General features: G+C 39.8%; 4 pseudogenes and 1 further gene; 4 read left to right on the top strand and 1 right to left on the bottom strand.

Annotated features, from left to right (window-relative positions):
• Igh (immunoglobulin heavy chain complex) overlaps positions 1-20,988 on the top strand; it is a 2,751,187-nt gene that overhangs the window by 1,182,544 nt on the left and 1,547,655 nt on the right.
• On the top strand, positions 10,021-10,312 carry Ighv1-30 (immunoglobulin heavy variable 1-30; annotated as a pseudogene). Its single transcript is given in 1 exon segment — positions 10,021-10,312. A coding segment is annotated over 1 exon segment (292 nt).
• On the top strand, positions 14,806-15,090 carry Ighv1-29 (immunoglobulin heavy variable V1-29; annotated as a pseudogene). Its single transcript is given in 1 exon segment — positions 14,806-15,090. A coding segment is annotated over 1 exon segment (285 nt).
• Gm34465 lies at positions 15,647-18,578 on the bottom strand (annotated as a pseudogene).
• On the top strand, positions 17,697-17,990 carry Ighv1-28 (immunoglobulin heavy variable 1-28; annotated as a pseudogene). The gene is given in 1 exon segment: positions 17,697-17,990. A coding segment is annotated over 1 exon segment (294 nt).

Below are 20,988 nucleotides of genomic sequence, written 5' to 3'. Positions count from 1 at the left end.
TATCCTTGACAGAGGAGGTAGAGTAGGTACTGAAGGAGCTGAGGGGGGTTGCTGCTCATGGGTGGGAACTACAGTTTCAACAAGCCAGAACCCTCCAGCCCTAGAGCCCTTGGGGACTGAACCAATAACCAAATAATACACATGGTGGGACCTATGTCTGTAGCCACATATGAGGCAGAGAATGTCCTTGTTGGACCTCAGTGGGAGGAATGGCCCTTGGTCATGTGGGTGTTCAATGCCCCAATGCTGTGGAATGTCAGGGGGGTGGGAAGGCAGGTATGTGTGTGTGTGTGTGTGTGTGTGTGTGTGTGTGTGTGTGTGTGTGTGTGTGTGTGTGTGTGTGTCAGGGGAGCACCCTCTTATCAGTAGGGAATTGGGTGATGCGATGGAGGATTCCAGAATGGAAACCTGGAAAGTGGATACTATTTGAAATAAAAATCAATAAATCATCCAAGAAAAGGGAAAAAAGTCCAAAGTTCAAATTCTCTTCTGAGATTCATCCAATTTCTTAACTTTAATTTCCAAAGCAAGACTGGAAACCAGGCACCTCTGGGAGCCATCTTGTCCTAGTCTGCGCAACTGTGTGTGTACTACAGAAGCTACACAGCTTTTGAGACAGGCAGAAATATCAAGGCTTCTGGGACAGACCCCGATTCAGGCTCCAGATATCCGGGCACTTTCCTGGCCAGAGTTGAGGTGTCCGCCCCGCCCTGGAGGGCTCTGCAGCAGAGTACCTGGATGAGCCATCTTGGGTCCCAGATCCCTCAGTGACTAGTCTGCACAGGTGAGAGTGTGGACTACATAAGCTACATAGTTTCTGAGCCAGGCAGAAGCAACACAGGTTCTGGTACATACCGCATTTCAGGCTCCAGGCATCTGGCACTTTCCCTTCCATAGGAGAGGTGTCAATTTGCCTAGCAGGGCTCTGCTGTGGAGCACATCGGGGAGCCATCTGGGGTCCTGGATCCCTTAGTGACTGGTATGCACAGGTGACAGTGTGGACTTCAGAAGCTACAGAGCTTCTGGGACATGCAGAAATGACACACTTTCTGGGACAGGCCCTGTTTTGAGCCTTCATCTTCAGTCAGTAGGCAGGTCCAAATGCCAGATACCTGTGCACCTTCCCTGCAAGAGGAAAGCTTGCCTGCAGAGAGTACACTGATCACTGAAAGTCAGGAGTGAGCTACACTCACAGGTCTGCTGAAAGAGGCTAACAGAATCACAGGAAGAACAAACTCCAACCAGAAACAATTATAACATTTAACTCTGAAGAATACCAGATGGCAAAAGGCAAACATAATCTTACTAACAGAAATCAAGACCACTCACCATCATCAGAACCCAGCACTCCCACCTCAGCCAGTTCTGAATACCCCAATGCACTCAAAATGCAAGACTCAGATTTAAAATCATGTCTCTTGATGCTGGTAGAGGACATCAAGAAAGACATTAATAACTCAGTTAAAGAAATACAGGAGAACACTGCTAAAGAGATGGAAGTCCTTAAAGAAAAACAAGAAAACACAACCAAACAAAAGATGGAATTGAACCAAACTGTACAAGACCTAAAACGAGCAGTAGACACAATAAAGAAAACCCAAAGTGAGACAACACTGTAGGTAGAAACACTCTGAAAGAAATCTGGAATCATAGATACGAGCATCAGCAACAGAGTACATGAGATGGAAGGGAGAATCATAGGTGCAGAAGATTCCATAGAGAACATGGGCACAACAATCAAAGAAAATGCAAAATGCAAAAACGATCCTACCTCAAAACATCTAGGAAATCCAGGACACAATGAGAAGAACAAACCAATGGATAATAGGAGTAGATGAGAATGAAGATTCTCAAATTAAAGGGCCAGGAAATATCTTCAACAAAATTAGAGAAGTAAACTTCCCAAACCTAAAGAAAGAGATGCCCATGAACATACAAGAAGCCTACAGAACTCCAAATATAGTGGACCAGAAAAGAAATTCCTCCCACCACATAATAATCAGAACATCAAATGCACTAAATGAATATAGACATTAAAAGCAGTAAGGGAAAAAGGTCAAGGAACATATAAAGGCAGGCCTATTAGAATCACACCAGACTTCTTACCACAGACTTTGAAAGCCAGAAGATCCTGGACAGATGATATGCAGACCCTAAGAGTACACAAATGCCAGCCTAGGCTACTATACCCATCAAAACTCTCCATTGCCATAGATGGAGAAACCTAAGTATTCCATGATAAAACCAAATTCACACAATCTCTTTCCACAAATCCAGCCCTTCAAAGGATAATAAAGGGAAAACACCAACAGAAAGACAAAACTACACCCTAGAAAAAGCAGGGAAGTAATTCTTCCACAATCCTAAAAGAAGACAGCCACAAGTACAGAATCCCAACTTTAACAAAAAAAATAATAATAACAGGAAGAAACAATTACTTTTCTTTAATTTCTCTTGATATCAATGGACTCAGTTCCCCAATAAAAAGACATAGACTAAGAGACTGGCTACACAAACAGGACACAACATTTTGTTGCTTACAGGAAACCCACCTCACTGAAAAGGACAGATACTACCTCAGAGTGAAAGGCTGGAAAACAAATTTCCCAGCAAATGGTCCGAAGAAACAAGTTGGAGTGGCCATTCTTACATCGAATAAAATTGCTTTCCAACCCAAAGTTATGGAAAAAGACAAGGAGGGGCACTTCATACTCATCAAAGGTAAAATCTACCAATATGAACTCCACTTCTGATAACTATGCTTCAAATACAAGTGCAGCCACATTTATTAATCAAACTTTAGTAATGCTCAAAGCAAACATTTCACCTCACACAAGAATTGTGGGAGACTTCAACACCCCACTCTCACCATGAACAGATCCTGGAAACAGAAACTAAACAGAGACACATGGACACTAACAGAGGTTATGAAACAAATGGACTTAATTGATATCTACAGAACATTTTATCCTAAAACAAAAGGGTATACTTTCTTCTCAGTGCCACATGGAACCACCTCCAAAATCGACCATATAATTGATTACAAAACAGGACTCAACAGATAAAAAATATTGAAATCATCCCATGCATCCTATCTGATCACCACAGACTAAGGCTGATCTTTAATAACAACCTAAATAATAGAAAGCCAACATTCACGTGGAAACTGAACAACACTCTAAACAATGATTCCTTGGCTAAAGATGAAATAAAGAAAGAAATTAAAGACTTTTTAGAGTTTAATGAAAACCACAACATACCCAAACTTATGGGACACAATGAAGGCAGTCCTAAGAGGAAACACATAACCCTGAGTGCCCCCCAAAAGAAACTAGAGAGAGCATACTCTAGCAGACTGGCACCACACCTAGAAGCTCTAGAACTAAAGGAAGCAAATTCAGCCAAGAGGAGTAGATGGCAGGAAATAATCAAACTCAGGGCTAAAATCAACCAAATGGAAACACAAAGAACTATTCAAAGAATCAACCAAACCAGAAGCTGGTTCTTTGAGAAAATCGACAAGATAGATAAACCCTTAGCCAGACTAACTAGACAGGGACAGTATCCTAATTAACAAAATCAAAAATGAAAAAGGAGACATAACAACAGAAACTGGGCAATCCAAAACATAATCAGATCCTACTATAAAAGGCTATACTCCAAAAAAACTAGAAAATCTGGATGAAGTGGACAACTCCTAGACAGATACCAGGTACCAAAGTTAAATCAGGATCAGATTAATGATATGAACAGTCCCTTTCCCCTAAAGAAATAGAGGCAGTCATCAATAGTCTCCCAACCAAAAAAAAAAAAAAAAGCCCAGGACCAGATGGGTTTAGTGCAGAGTTCTATCAGACCTTCAAAGAAGATCTAATTCCAGTTCTTCACAAACTATTACACAAAATAGAAATAGAAGTTGCTCTACCCAATCCATTCTATGAAGCCACAATTACTCTGATATCTAAACCACACTAAGATCCAACAAAGAAAGAGAATTTTAGACCAATTTCCCTTATAATTATCGATACAAAAATACTCAATAAAATGCTCACAAACCGAATCCAAGAGCACATCAAAATGGACATCCATCCTGACCAAGTATTGTGCATCCCAGGGATTCAGGGATGGTTTAATATATGGAAATCCATCAAAGTAATCCACTATATAAACAAATTCAAAGATAAAAACCACATGATCATCTCGTTAGATGCTGAGAAAGCATGTGACTAATTCCAACACCCTTTCATGATAAAAGTTTTGGAAAGATCAGGAATTAAAGGCCCATACCAAACATACCAAAAGCAATCTACAGCAAACCAGGAGCCAACATCAAACTAAACGGAGAGAAACTTGAAGCAACCCCCCTAAAATCAGAGACTAGACAAGGCTGCACACTTTCTCCCTACCTATTCAATATAGTACTTGAAGTCCTAGCCAGAGCAATTCGACAACAAAAGGACATCAAGGGGATACAAATTGGAAAGGAAGAAGTCAAAATATCACTATTTACAGATGATATGATAGTATATATGTGACCCCAAAAACTCTACCAGAGAACTCCTAAATCTGATAAACAGCTTCAGTACAGTAGCTGGATATAAAATTAACTCAATGGGGGGGTATGGGGGACTTTTGGGAGAGCATTGGAAATGTAATTGAGGAAAATATGTAATAAAAAATATTTAAAAAATTAACTCAAATCAATGGCCTTTCTGTACACAAAGGTTAAACGGACTGATTAAGAATTTAGGGAAACAACAACTTTCTCAATAGTCATGAATAATATAAAATACCTTGGTGTGAGTCTAACTAAGGAAGTGAAAGATCTGTATGATAAGAACTTCAAGTCTTTGAAGACAGAAAGTGAGGAAGATCTCCGAAGTTGGAAAGAACTCCCATGCTCATGGATTGGCAGAATCAATGTAGTAAAAATGGCTATCCTGCCGAAAGCAATCTATAGATTCAATGCAATCCCCATCAAAATTCCAACTCGATTCTTCACTGAGATAGAAAGGGCAATTTGCAAATTCATCTGGAAAAATAAAAAAACCTTAGGATTGCAAAAACTATTCTCAAAAATAAAAAAACCTCTGGTGGAATCATCATGCCTGACATTAAAGCTGTACTACAGAACAATTGTGATAAAAACTGCATGGTACTGGTACAGTGACAGACAGGCAGATCAATGGAATAGAAGTGAAGACCCAGAAACGAATCCTCACAGCCATGTTCACTTAATCTTTGATAAGGGAGATAAAACCATCCAGTGGAAAAAAGACAGCATTTTCAACAAATGGTGCTATCAAAACTGGCGGTTATCATGTAGAAGACGAATTGATCCATTCTTATTTTCTTGTAGAAAGATCAAGTCTAAGTGGATCAAAGTTCTCCACGTAAGATCAGAGACACTGAAATTAATAGAGGAGAAAGTAGGGAAAAGCCTCAAAGATATGGGCACAGGGGATAAATTCCTAAACAGAACAGCAATGGCTTGCACTGTAAGATCAAGAATTGACAAATGGGACCTCATAAAATTGCAAAGCTTCTGTAAGGCAAATGACAATGTCAATAAGACAAAAAGGCTACCAACAGATTGGGAAAGGATTTTTACCAATTCTAAATCTGATAGGGGACTGATATCCAATATGTACAAAGAGCTCAAGAAGCTGGACTCCAGAACTTCAAATAAACCCATTGAAAATTCTAAGCTAAGCCAAGAATTCTCAACTGAGGAATACTGAATGGCTGAGGAGCACCTGAAAAATGTTCAACATCCTTAATCATCAGGGAAATGCAATTCAAAATAACCCCTAGATTCCACCTCACACCAGTCAGAATGGCTAAAATCAAAAATTCAGGTGACTGCAGATGCTGGCGAGGATGTGGAGAAAGAAAAACACTCCTCCACTCCTGGTTGGAATTGCAAGCTTGTACAACCACTCTGGAAGTCAGTCTGGATTTTCCTCAGGAAATTGGACATAATACTACCTGAAGATCCAGCAATACCTCTCTTGGGCATATAGCCAATGATGTTCTATCTGATAATAAGAACACCTGCTCCACTATGTTCATAGCAGTCTTATTTATAATAGCCAGAAGTTGGAAAGAACACAAATGTACCTCAGCAGAAGAATGGATACAGGAAATGTGGTACATTTACACAATGGAGTACTACTCAGCAATTAATAACAATGGATTTATGAAATTCTTGGACAAATGGAGGTACCTGGAGGATATCATCCTTAGTGAGGTAACCCAATCACAAAAGAAGTCATTAGATATGCACTCACTGATAAGTGGATATTAGCCCAGAAACATAGAACACCCAAGATACTATTTGCAAAACACAAGAAAATCAAGAAGAGAAAAGACCAATGGGTGGCTACATCATTTCTCCTTAGAATAGGGAACAAAATATCTATGTAATGGGGTCACAGAGACAAAGTTTGGAGCTAAGACGAAAGGATGGACTATCCAGAGATGACACCACCTGGGGATCCATCCCATAATCAGCAACCAAACCCAGAAACTATTGCACAATGCCAGAAAGATTTTGCTGAAGGGACCCTATTATAGCTGTCTCGTGTGAGGGTATGCCAGTTCCTGGCAAATACAGAAGCAAATGCTCACAGTCATATATAAAATGGAACACAGGGCCCACAATGGAGAAGCTAGAGAAAGCAAACAAAGAGCTGAAGGGTGTCTGCAACCCTATAGGTGAAACAACAATATAAACTAACCAGACTAACCAGTACCACAGAGCTTATATCTCTAGCTGCATATGTATTAGAAGATGACCTAGTTGGCCATCACTTGGCCCCTTGGTAGCACAAACTTTATATGCCCCAATAGATGGGAATGCCAGGGCCAAGAAGCAGAAATGGGTGGGTAGGGGAACAGGGTAGAGGGAGGATATAGGGAACTTTCAGGATAGCATTTGAAATGTATATAAAGAAAATATTTAAAAAAAAAGACTGGAAAACAGGTTGGCAAACTACAAATTCTGTATCTCCATGGCTAATGTCAAAGCAGTCTTTAGCTCTCCGACTCCTATTTCATCTTTGTTGACTACAAAAAACTTCTTTCTCCTTGAATGGCTACACACACAAACACACACACACACACTCAAAAACAGAATTATAGCATCTAGACTTGGATCTTGTATACATTTGGTCTCAGTGGGAATTACTTTCTTTTGGGCTGTGAAACATGAGAAGTAACCTCTAAGATTGAGCTTGTTTGAAACTCCAGAGACACAAGAGGGACAATAGGAGTTTTGTCTGTTCCTGCCACCAGGCCCCTGTCATGTCGCCACAGCACACCATAAAGAGAGTTGTGGACATCAGTCACATAGAGGCAGTGGCATATATCGCTTCCACATATAGATGATCTTTCCCTTTTACGCCTAATTATAAATGAGAACTTTTAGAGCCAAATTCCACTCCCAATAGGAAAGCAGATGACTTTAAGAGCTTCATTGATGATAATGTACTAACAACATAGATTCAGAGTCTGAGACATTATTCACCATCTCAATATAAAGGAGAGCCAATTTTCCCTGCATTTGTGCCCTGCAGGCACGTTAGTTGCAAGGGTAAGTTACTGATGAAGTCACCCTGGGTAGGTATAGTGTAAAAGATGGATAATCTAACCTCCAGGTGAGTTCATGACCATCAGGGGTCACAAAGGAGCCAAGAATCCCCAACAAAGAGATGTGGGTATGGGATTACTCTGTGTCCTCTGTGGTTTCCTTTCTTAACTTACAGATGCCCATTGTGATTGACATGTAACGTTTCCATACTCAAACACTGTGAAGATTCTCTGTTAAACACTTCAAAGATGTATATTTTCTTGTTATTTATTATATGTAAACCTAGCCTCCTGAGATCTTTCAGACATTGAGCCACAATCCCAGTATCATGCAGGATCTGTTCCAAAGACCCTGACACATATCTAAAGAGGATGGCCTGCTTTGGCCTCAGTGGGAGAAATTACACCTACATCTTGAGATACATGAAGCCCCACTGAGTTGGAAAACCTTGTAAAGGGGGGCATCCTATTGAAGACAGGGGGGAGGAAAAATATGAGGAGGGACTATCAGAGGATGGACCTGGAGGTGGAGCAATGACTGAGCTGTAAAAAAAAATAAAAGTAATAAAATGTAAATATTAAAATTTACAGTGTTTTCTGATCACTGATATTCTTTCCAAACTTCTGCCATAAAATCCACCACTCACATAATGTAAACTCTTCCATTTTCTCTATAGACACAAAAAAACATAAAAATTTATTAAAAAATAATAATGATGAAACACACACACAAACCTCAGAAACACATAAAATGCAACTCTATCATCACAATATATATATTCAAAAGACATGTCAGCACACTTGATGTAGAAATTAATGAGTATAAATATCTAAAGAAACACTGTAGAGTTCGTTTTCTTTTGAGCTTCTACTATTAGACATGTGTCCATCATTTAATGTTGTTAATAGGACCAGAATCCCCAGAGCTCCCAGGGACTAAACCACCAAACAAAGTGTACACATGGAGGGACTCATGTCTCCAGCTGCACAGGTATCAGAGGATTAACTTATCTAGCATGAATGGAAGGGAGGCTCTTGGTCCTGTGAAGGCTTGATGACCCAGCATAGGAGAATGCTAGAATGATGAGGCAGGAGTAAATATGTGGGGTGGGGTGGGGGAACACCTCATAGAAGCAGGGGTAGGTGTTATGGGATAGGGGATTTTTGAAGGGGGACCAGGGAAAGGAGATAACATTTGATATGTAAATAAAAAACAACCAATTAAAAAAAATGGTCAGGATGTTGTGAGAGAGACATATTGGAAGATCTCAAGGGAAACCAGAGGGACAGAGTGGAGGTAGGAATGATCATAGTATATTATTCAAATTATAGATCCACACATAAATGTAAACATGAAACATTTCTTTTTAAGGACCTCAGTGAACTCATTAAACATATTTCTTAGGTTCTTCCACATAGGTATACAATCCATAGTTCATGTTTTACCAGTGAAGAATATTTCATAGTCTCTACCCACACATTGTCAGTATTTTTTTCTTCTTCTTCTTTTTTTTGTAAATCTAGATGAATTCTATTTACAAGCTGCTGTGAATGGAGTAGCAATAAACATGTATGTACAGTTGTCTCTTTAGTAATATAGAGTAACTTGAGTATATTATTTGGAGATTTGGAGCTGGGACAGAGCAAAGTTTTATTTACTCTTTTGGTGACAATTTAAAACAGTATTTCAAAGTCAGTATGCTACACTTACTAGTATACTCATAACAATAATAAGTAAAGATTAAACATTTTCCACATCACATCCATCTCATTACATTTCTCATTTGCCTACTTCCTTATCAACATCTGACTGAGTTCTAGTTAAGACATTAAATCTTTTTAAACTGCACTTAGCTAAATGGTATTTCCATTATTATCATCAGCATTATCTTCTTCATTATCATCTTCATCTTCACAAATCATTATCTGTAAATCAAAATGTTAACATAGCCACAGAGTGGAGCAAAAGAAAGACTTAGGCCAAATATAGATTGAGAGATCTGTCCCTGTAGTTACAAGAATACCAGCAGTGCAGGGCTCACAGAAAGTGTTTGGGTTGCATTTCCTCAGAGAGTTATTGCATTTGGACCATTCTACTGCATGACCCAAGTACCTTTTCAGTCCTTCCTCTCCAGCTCCTGTCCAGTTGGACTAGGATTTTAAGTAAGAAGTCCCCTGCTCATGAATATGCAAATTACCAAGTATATGGTGTTTAAAAACAGGGATAGCAACACGATTAAATCAACATATGTCCAATGTCCTCTACACGGTCCCTGATCACACTGACTCTAATCATGGGATGGAGCTGGATCTTTATTTTAATCCTGTCAGTAACTACAGGTAAGGGGCTCACCAGTTCCAATTCTGAAAAAGGAAATGGCCTAAGATTTCAATGACATCAACTGTCTTATCTTCACAGGTGTCCACTCTGAGGTCCAGTTGCAGCAGTCTGGACCTGAGCTGGTGAAGCCTGGGGCTTCAGTGAAGATATCCTGCAAGGCTTCTGGTTACTCATTCACTGACTACTACATGCACTGGGTGAAGCAAAGTCCTGAAAAGAGTCTTGAGTGGATTGGAGAGATCAATCCTAGCACTGTTGTTACTAACTACAACCAGAAGTTCAAGGGCAAGGCCACATTGACTGTAGACAAATCCTCCAGCACAGCCTACATGCAGCTCAAGAGCCTGACATCTGAAGACTGCAGTCTATTACTGTGCAAGACACAGTGTTGTAACCATATCCTGAGTGTGTCAGAAAACATGGATGTGTAGCAATCTGCTTTGGTACTGACACGACTTAGAGAAGAGTAGCTTGTAGATTTGCTTAGATGCAGTCATTTGGGTAATGTGTTTTTGTGTCTATTTCTAAAAAACCTATTGTGATTTTTCAGTTTTGCAGAAGGATATTCATGAATTACTTGCTGTTGATAAGGATGTCCCTAGAGTATCCCATGCCTTGTCAATATTGATAACTGTGAACACTTCCCTTGACATTTTTCTTCTTTCATAAAACAACAAAAAAGAAAAACTGTGATTATGCATGATAAAAGTGTGTTTGTATTGTGTGAAAGACTTGAATTTTGGAATAGCTGGCCATAAAGTATAATATGAATTTGACCTGTAAAATTCCACCAAGTTCTGTGCAAAGAAAAACCCCTTTCAAAGTCTTAAGCCTTTACTTCCTATTCAGAACTCCTGATTTTTATAAATGAGGAGGATCATTTACCTTGCTCCAATACAAATGTCCTTGTAAACTTAGGTATAGGGTGTCATGTGGACCCAGACTTTTTAATAAAGCTTTGAAGCATCTCAACATGACGATGGCCACGGGAAGCACAAGATCCTCCAACAGAGTGGAAAAGGACAGAATCTTAAGTTGTAAGTGAGTTTTAGGTGTTTTACTAACTTGCTTCTGTGGTCTCCCAGAAGCTCCAGGATCTTAGAATATAAGAGGTATTAACATCAGAATGCACAGCTGCATCATTTCTTTCATTGCCATGTCGAACAGTCCTGTGATGGTGGAGTGAGGATGATTATAGGAGAGATGAGAAAGAAGACTCTGAGTCAAAGGTTAGAAATAACCTTTGAGTAAATACTCCTTCAATCCTGAATTTAGTATTTATATATGTCAAATATCATGTTTAGGGTTTTACTGCTGTGAACAGAGACGATGGCCAAGGCAAGTTTATGACAGACATTTAATTGGGCCTGGCTTACAGTTGTAGATGTTCACTTCAGTATCATCAAGGCAGGAGATAATGACAGCATTAAGGCAGGCATGGCGCAAGCATAGATGGAAGTTTTACATCTTCTTTTGTAAGATGGAAGCAGAATACTCACTTCCAAGCAGCTGAGAATATTATAGCCCACACCTCAAGTGACACACTTATTCCCACAGGATCTTACCTCTTGATAGTGAAGTTTTGCGCTGAGCATATACATAACATCACATTGACTCCCTGGCCTTGACAGGCCTGTTCAAACATTTGAGTCTGTGAGTAACATATATAAACAAAGCTTAATGCAAAGTCTAGTTAGTCCAACTTCGAAAGCCCCCATAGTCTATAGTGGTGTCAACAATGTTGACAGTCCTCTGGAAGTTTCTTAGGATACTGGACATATTAGTATTCTGGACCCAGCTATATCCCTCCTGAACATATACCCAGAAGATGCTCCAACATGTAATAAAACACCAGATTCCATATATCTATACAAGCCATATTCATAATAGCTAGAAGGTGGAAACAACCCAGATGTCCCTCAACAGAAGAATACATGCAGAATATGTCATATATTAACAGAATGGAATACTACTCAGCTATTAAAAACAACGACATCATTAAATTAGTATGTAAATGCAAGGAACTTGAAAATATTGTCCTGAGTGAGGTAACACAATCACAAAAGAATACACATGGTGTGTACTCACTGATAAGTGGATATTAGCCAAAAAGTTCAGAATATGCAATATATTCAATTCAAAGACCCTATGAAGCTAAAAAAGAAGACCAAAGTGCAGATGCTTCCGTGCATCGTAGAAGACGGAACAGAATAGTCTCAGGAGGTATTATGGGGACAAAATGTGGAGCACAGACAAAAGGAAAGGCCATTCAGAGACTGCCCTACCTGGACATCCGTCCTATATGTAGTTGCCAAAACTAAATAATATTGCAGATGCTGGGAAGTTCTTATGATGGGAGCATGATATGGGTATCTCCTGAAATTCTCTGTCAGATTATGAAAAATAAAGACTCAAATGGTCATGGCCAACCCCTGGCCAGAGTGAGGGGTCCTTGTCTCCAGGGTTATAGAAGGGACTGAAGGTGCTGATGTGGTTTACAGCCCCACCGAGGGAGAAACAGTGTCAACCAGCCAGAACATCCCCTGCCCACAGGCTCCTAGGGACAGGACCACCAAAAATAATACACATGCAGGAACCCATGGCTCCATCCACATATGAGGTATAGGATGTCCTTGTTTGGACATCATTGGGAGGAAAGGCTCTTGGGCCTGTAGTGGTTCAATGCCCCAAAGCAGTGGATTGCCAGGGTGGGAAGGTGGGTGTGGGCAGGTTAGTGTAGGGGAGCACCCTCTTAGAGGCAGGGAGTGGGGACGATGGAATGGGACTTTCAGAAAGAAAACCTGTAAAGGAATAATATTTGAAATAGAAATAAATAAAATATCCAAGAAAAGGAAAAGAATGCCCAAACTTCAAAATCTCTTCTGCAATTCATCCAATTACTTAACTTTAATTCCTAAAGCAAGACTGGAAACCAACTAGGAAAACTCCAACTCTGCACCTTCATGGGTAATGTCAAAGCAGTCTTTAGCTTTCCACCTGCGTTTTCATCTTTCTCGACTACAACAAACTTCTTTCTCCTGGGTTGGCTACACAGTCACACTCACTCACACAGACACACACACACACACACACACACACACACATAAACACGCAAACACACATATGCATGCACACACATAGACAGACACACACACATGGACTTATAATATCTAGACTTTCATCTTGTATATGTTTGCACTGAGTGGGAATTATTTTCTGTTAGGCTAGGGACCATGAGAAGAAGCCTCTAAGTTTGAACTCAGCTTGAAGCTCCAGAAACACAGAGGGAGCTTTGTCTGTTCCTGAGAAAAGACACCTATCATATAGCCACAGCACACCATAGAGAGTTATGGATATCAGTTACATAATGGCAGTGGCCCCAAGGACCTCCTCATGTAGATGAGTACACATGGAGGGACTCATGCCTCTAGCTGCATATGTATCAGAGGATTACTTTACCTGGTATCCATGGCAGGGAAGGCTCATTGTTGTGTGAATGCTCGATGATCCACCATAGGAGAATCCTAGAATGTGGCAGGAGTGGATATATGGTTTGGGGGAGCAACCTATAGAAGCAGGGGCAGGTGTGATATGACAGGGGATTAGTTGAGGGGAACCAGGGAAATGAGATAATATTTGATATATAAATAAATGTAATAACCAATAAAAGACTTGGTCAGGATGTTGTGAGAGAGCCATATTTGAAGGTCCCAAAGAAAACCAGAGGGACAGAGTGGAGGTAGGAATGATCATAGTGTATTATTCAAATCATGCAACCACATATAAATGAAAACATAAAGCATTTGTTTCTATGGACCTGGTTGACATCATAGAGCAAATTTTCCACGTTCTTACTCATTAGTATGCAAATAATGTTTCCTCGTATACACTGAGGTATATTTCATTGTCTATAACCCAAACATTGTCAGTATCTATTTGTCCTTTTTTATAAATGTAAATTGATTCCATTTCCAAGTTTCTGTGAATGGAGTAGCAATAAACATGGATGTGTAACTGTCTCTGTAATAATATAGAGTTATTTGAGTACATGCTTGGGAGGGAAGGAGCTGGGACACAGCACAGTTTTTTTACTCTTTTTGGTGACAATTTCAAACAGAATTCTAAAGTCAGTATACCACACTAGTGCACTCATATCAATAATGAGTAAAGAATTAACACTTTCCCCATCCATTTTATTAGTTTTCTCATTTGTCTTCTTCCTTATCAACATCTGACTGAGTTCTAATTAAAACATTAAATCTTCTTAAAGGTTATCCCCAACATTATCATTATCATTATCTTCTTCATCATCATTTTCAAAATCATCATCATCAATATCTTGATCTTCAAAAAAACATTATCTGTAAATCAATGCATTAACATATCCCAGAGTGGAGCAACAGACATAGGCCAAGTATCGATTGAAACATTCTTCCCTGTAGTTGCAGCCGTACCAGCCGTGAAGGGCTATTAGAAAGTGTACAGGGTGAATTTCCTCAGGGAGTTATTGGATTTGGACTATAACATCCTGCTAGTTTACCCATGTGCCTTTTCAGTCCTTCCTCTCCAACTCTTCACCAGTTGGACTAAGTTTTTATGTAAGAAGTGCTCTGCTCATGAATATGCAAATTACCCAAGTCCATGGTGGTTAAAAACAGGGATGTCCACACCCTGAAAACCACATATGACCAATATACTCTCCACAGTACCTGAACACACTGACTCTAACCATAGAATGGAGCTGGTTGGAACTTTCTCTTTCTCCTGTCAGGAACTACAGGTAAGGGGACCACCAGTTCCAAATCTGAAGAAAAGAAATGGCCTGGGATGTCACTTACATAAATTCTTCCTTTCTCCACACATGTGTCCACTCTGAGGTCCACCTGTAGCAGTCTGGACCTGAGCTGGTGAAGCCTGGGGCTTCAGTGAAGATATCCTGCAAGGCTCCTGGTTACTCATTCATTGGCTACTACATGCACTGAGTAAAGTCCTGTAAAAAGCCTTTAAAGGATTGGATATATTAATCCAGTGGTGGTACTGGCTACAATGAAAAGTTCAAGGGCAAGGCCACATTGACTGCAGACAAATCCTTCAGCACAGCCTATATGCAATTCAGCAGCCTGACATCTGAGGACTCTGTGGACTCTTACTGTGCAAGATACAGTGCTGTAACCACATCATGAGTATGTTAGTAATCCCGGAGGAGGGCAAACTTCCCAGTTAATGAGAAGACTTAGAGAATATTCCCTTGAAGACTTGGTCATTTGGGCAGTCAATTTTTTTGTGTCTCTTTCTTAAAGAACTACTGTGGTTTTTCAACTTGACAGAAATACATCCATGAATTATATGCTGTTGATTTAGGATATTTCTAGAGTACCCAATCCCTTCTCAATATTGATAACAGTGATAATTTTATTCTTTCATAAAACAACAAAAAAGGAAACTGATTATTGATGCTAAAAATATGTCTGGGTTGTGTGAAAGAGTAGAATTTGGAATAGCTTGAAATAAAGCATATGAATTTGATCTGTAGAATTCCAACTTCTGAGCAAAGAAAATCCCTTTCAATGTCTTAAATATTCTTTTTATGGTGCTTCTTTGGTACATTATTAATGCCATATTATAAATGGTGGTTGAATAAGTGTACAGAGATTCTCTAAGTAAGATTTCTAAAATTTAGCCAACATATTCATCTTGAGTGTACTCAGGGAATAGCTACTGATGGAAATGGGCAGGTGCAGGACTGGTGCTTTTCAATGCTTTACTTCCTGTTCATCACTGCTGATTTTATAAATGAAGAGGATCATTAACCCCACTCCTACCCAAATTTGCTTGTAAACCTCGGTATAGTAGGGGTTCATGGGAACCCAGACTTTTTAATAAAGCTTTGAAGCATCTCTGCAGGGCCAAGGCCACAGGCAACACAAGATTCTGAAACAGTACAGGAGAGTACAGAGTCTTAAGTCTTAAGTGACTTCTAGGTGTTTGGCTAACTTGTTTTTGTGGTCAACCAGAAGTTCTAGTCTCTTAGAATATAAGAGATATTAATATCAGAATGCATAGCTGCATCATTTCTGCCATTGCTAAGTCGAACAGTCCTCTGTTGGTGGAGAGAGGATGAATATAGAAGAGATGGAATAGAAAACTCTGAGTCAAAGGTTAGAAATAATAGGGTTGTCCAGTAAAACATACTGCAATATTGAATTTATACCTCATAAGCTTTACATATGTCATAGTTAGGGTTTTACTGCTGTGAACAGAGACCATGACCAACACAAGTTTATGAAGGAAAACATTTAATTGGGACTGGCTTATAGTTGTAAATTTTCAGTCCTGTGTCATCCAAGCAAGAGAGCATGACAGCATCCACACAGGCATGTTGCAAGCTGAGCTGAGTGTTCTCCATAATCATCTGAAGTGTACTAACAGAATACTGGCTTCCAAGCAGCTAAGAGTTTTATATACCACACACAGTGTGAGACACCTATTCCAACAGGAACACACCTTATAATAGTACCAATCTACGCTAAGCATATACATATCATCACATTTATACCCTGGCTATCATAGACTTATTTAGGCATTTGAGTCTGTGGATGTCATACATAAACAAAGCATAATGCAAAATATATTTAGTCCAACTTCCAAAGTCCCCATAATCTAGAGCTGTCTCAACAATGTTGAAAGTCCTCTGGTAGTTTCTTAGAAAACTGGACATTTTACTATCTGAGGACCCAGCTATACCAATCCTGTGCATATAACCTGATGATATTCCAACATGTAATGGGGACCAATGATCCAAAATGTCCATAGAAGCCATATTCATAATAGCTAGAGGCTGGAAACAACCCAGTTATCCCTCACCAGAAGAATGTATACAGAAAATGTGGTATATTTACATAATGAAATATTACTCCCTAATGAAAAAATGACTTCTTGAATTTGAGTACAATATTGGGAGGGATGGAGCTGGGACACAGCACAATTGTATTTACACTTTTGCTGATAAATAAAAACAGAATTTCAAAGTCAGTATGCTACACTAACAAGTATGCTCATAACAACATAAATAAAGATTAAACATTTTCCACATCACATCCATTAGTCATTAGTTTTCTCATTTGCCTTCTTCCTTATCAACATCTGAATGAGTTCTAATTAAGACATTAAATCTTCGTAAACTGCACTTAGCTAATGGCCATTTCCATCATTATAATCATCATCTTCTTCATCATCATCCTCTTCATCTTCACAAATCATTATCTGTAAATTAAAATTTGAACATAGCCACAGAGTAGAGCAACAGACTTAGGGCAAAAATAGATTGACAGATTCCTCCCTGTAGTTACAAGCACACCAGCAGTGCAGGGCTCACAGAAAGTGGATGGGATGCATTTCCTCAAAGAATTATTGGATTTGGACCACCCTGCTGCTTGTCCCAAGTACCTTTCTAGTCCTTCTTCTCCAGCTATTCTCCAGTTGGACTAGGATAAATAAGAAGTCCCCTCCTCATGAATATGCAAATTAACCAAGTCTATGGTGGTTAAAAACAGGAATGTCCACACCCTGAAATCAACATTTGTCCAATGTCCTCTCCACAGTCCCTGCAGACACTGACTTTAACCATGGGATGGAGCTGGATCTTTCTGTTCCTTCTGTCAGGAACTGCAGGTAAGGGGCTCGCCAGTTCCAAATCTGAATATAAGAAATGGCTTGGGATGTCACTCACATCCACTCTGCTTTTCTCATCACAGGTGTCCACTCTGAGATCCAGCTGCAACAGTCTGGACCTGAGCTGGTGAAGCCTGGTGCTTCAGTGAAGATATCCTTCAAGGCTTCTGGTTACTCATTCACTGGCTACTACATGAACTGGATGAAGTAGAGCCACGGAAATAGCCTTGAGTGGATTGGATATATTGATCCTTACAATGGTGGTACTAGCTACAACCAGAAATTCAAGGGCAAGGCCACATTGACTGTAGACAAGTCTTCCAGCACAGCCTACATGCATCTCAACAACCTGACATCTGAGGACTCTGCAGTCTATTACTTTGCAAGACACGGTGTTGTAACCACATCCTGAGTGTGTCAGAAAACCTGGAGGTGCAGCATTCTCCCTTGGAACTGACAAGACTTAGAAAAGCATTGCTTGTAGATTTGCTTAGATGCAGTCATTTGAATAGTGTGTTTTTCTGTCTATTTAGTAAAGACCTATTGTGTTTTTTTTAGCTTTGTAGAAGGTCATCCATGAATTACATGCAGTTAACTAGGATGTCCCTAGAGTACCCCATGTCTTGACAATATGGATAACAGTGAACATTTTCATTGACTTGTTTCTTCTTTCATAAAACAACAAAAAAGGAAAATGTGATTATGCATGATAAAAGTATGTTTTTGTTGTGTAAAAAACTTGAACTTTGGAATAGCTGGGAATAAACTGTAATATAAATTTGACCTGTAAAATTCCACCAAATTCTGAGCAAAGACAAAGCCCTTTCAAAGTCTTAAGTCTTTACTTCCTATTCAGGACTCCTGATTTTATAAATTAAGAGGATCATTTATCTTCCTGAAACACAAATTTCTTTGTAAACTTAGTTATAGTATGGGTTCATGTAGACCCAGACCTTTTAATAATGCTTTGAAGCATCTCATGAGGACCAAGGCTACAGGCAACACAAGATTCTAAAACAGAGTGGAAAAGGACAGAGTCGTAAGTTTTAAGTGAGTTTTAGGTCTTTCTCTAAGTTGCTTATGTGGTCTGCCAAACGTTGCAAGCTCTTAGTATAGGAGGTATTAATATCAGGATGCAGAGCTGCATCGTTTCTGCCATTGCTATGTTGAACAGTCCTGTGATGATGGAGTGAGAATGATTACTGAAGAGATGAGAAGGAAGACTCTGAGAAAAACGTCAGAAATAAGACTGCTGTCCAGTAAATACTATTGAAATCTGAATATACTATTCATATGTGTCCCATGTCATGTTTAGGGTTGTACTGCTGTGAACACATACCATTTCCAAGGCAAGTTTATGAAGGACAATATTTGGGGCTGGCTTACAGGTGTAGAAATTTTGTCAAGTATCATCAAGGCAGGAGAGCATGACAGCATCCAGGCCAACATGGTGTAAGCAGAGCTGAGAGCTATACATCTTTATCTGATAGATGGTACCAGAATACTCACTTCCAAGCAGCTGAGAATATTATAGCCCACACCCTGGGTGGCTATAGCCCACACCTATTCTAATAGGACCACACCTTATAATAATGCTATTCTAGACTGAGCATATACATAACATCACATTGATTTCCTGGCCTTCATAGGCTTGTTAAAGCATTTGAGTCTGTGGATGTCATACATAAACAAACCAAAATGAAAAGTATATTTAGTGCAACTTCCAAAGTTCTTATAGACTATAGTGTCTCAAGAATGTTGACAGTCCTCTGGCAGTTTCTTAGAAAAATGGACATAGTACTATCTGAGGAGCCAGCTACTTCACTCCTGGACATATAGACAGAAGATGCTCCAACATGTAATAAAACACATGCTCTCATATGTCTATAGAAGCCATATTCATAATAGCTAGAAGCTGGAAACAACCCAAATGTCCCTCAACTAAAGAATGCATACAGAAACTGTCATGTATTTACAGAATGGAATACTACTCAGCCATTATAAACAATTACTTCTTTAAATTAGCATGTAAACAGATGGAACTTGAAAATATCTTCCTGAGTGAGGTAACCCAGTCACAGAAGAACACACATGGTGTGTACTCACTGATAAGTGGATGTTAGCCAAAACTTCAGAATATGAATTATACAATTCACAGACCATATGAAGCTAAAGAAGGAAGACCAAATCGTGCATGTTTCTGTGTATCTTAGAAGAGGGAACAGAATACTCACAGGAGGAATTATGAGGAGAAAATATGGAGCATAGACGAAAGGAAAGGCCATTCAGAGTCTGCCCTACCTGGACATTCATCCCATATACAGTTGCCAAAACCAGATACTATTGCAGATGCTGGGAAGTTATTGCTGATGGGAGTCTGATATGGCTGTCTCCTGAAAGTCCCTGCCAGAATCTGAAAAATACAGAATCAAATGAACACAGACAAACCCTGGCCTGAGCGAGGGGTCGTTGTCTCCAGAGTTAAAGAAGGGACTGAAGGGGCTGAGGGGATTTGCAGCCACTCTGAGGGAGCAACCAGGCAGAACATCCCCCCACAAGCTCCTAGGGACAGGACCACCAACCAAATAATACTCATGAAGGAACCCATGGCTCCAGCCACATATGAGATAGAAGATGTCCTTGTTTGGACCTCAGTGGGAGGATGGCCCTTGAGCCTGAGGTGGTTCAATGCCTCCAATGCAGTGGAATACCAGGAAGAGAAGGCAGGTGTGGCTGTGTGTGTAGAGAAGCACCCTCTTAGAGGCAGGAAGTTGTGGTGATGGGATGTGGCTTCCAGAAAGGAAACCTAGAAAGGGGATACTATTTGAAATATAAATAAATAAAATAACCAAGAAAAGGAAAAGAAAATCCAAAGTTCAAAGTCTCTTCTGAAATTAATTCAATTACTTAAATTTAATTTCTAAAGCAAGACTGGAAATCAGCTAGGAAAACTCCAACTCTGTGCCTCCATGGCTAATGTCAAAGCAGTTTTTAGCTCTCCAACAGGTTTTTCATCTTTGTTTACTACATCAAACTTCATTCTCCTGGGTTGGCTACACACACACCCATACCCACCCACCCCCCCACACACACGTACACACCCACCCACACACACACACTGAAACACACACAGGCAAGCACACACACACAAAACACATACACACACACATGTACATACATATACATGGACTTATAATATCTAGACTAGCATCTTGTATATGTTTGGACTGAGTGTGAATCACTTTCTGTTGGGCAGTGGACCATGAGAAGAAGCCTCTAAGTTTGAGCTCAGCTTGAAGCCCCAGGGACACAGAAGGGACAGTAGGAGCTTTGACTGTTCCTGACAACAGACCCTTGTCATGTAGCCACAGCCCACCATAGAGAGT

Source organism: Mus musculus, chromosome 12 (genome assembly GCF_000001635.26).
Source record: "Mus musculus strain C57BL/6J chromosome 12, GRCm38.p6 C57BL/6J".
Lineage (NCBI taxonomy): Eukaryota > Metazoa > Chordata > Mammalia > Rodentia > Muridae > Mus > Mus musculus.
Note: the sequence above shows the minus strand (reverse complement) of the source record. Positions and strands in the feature narration are given on the sequence as shown.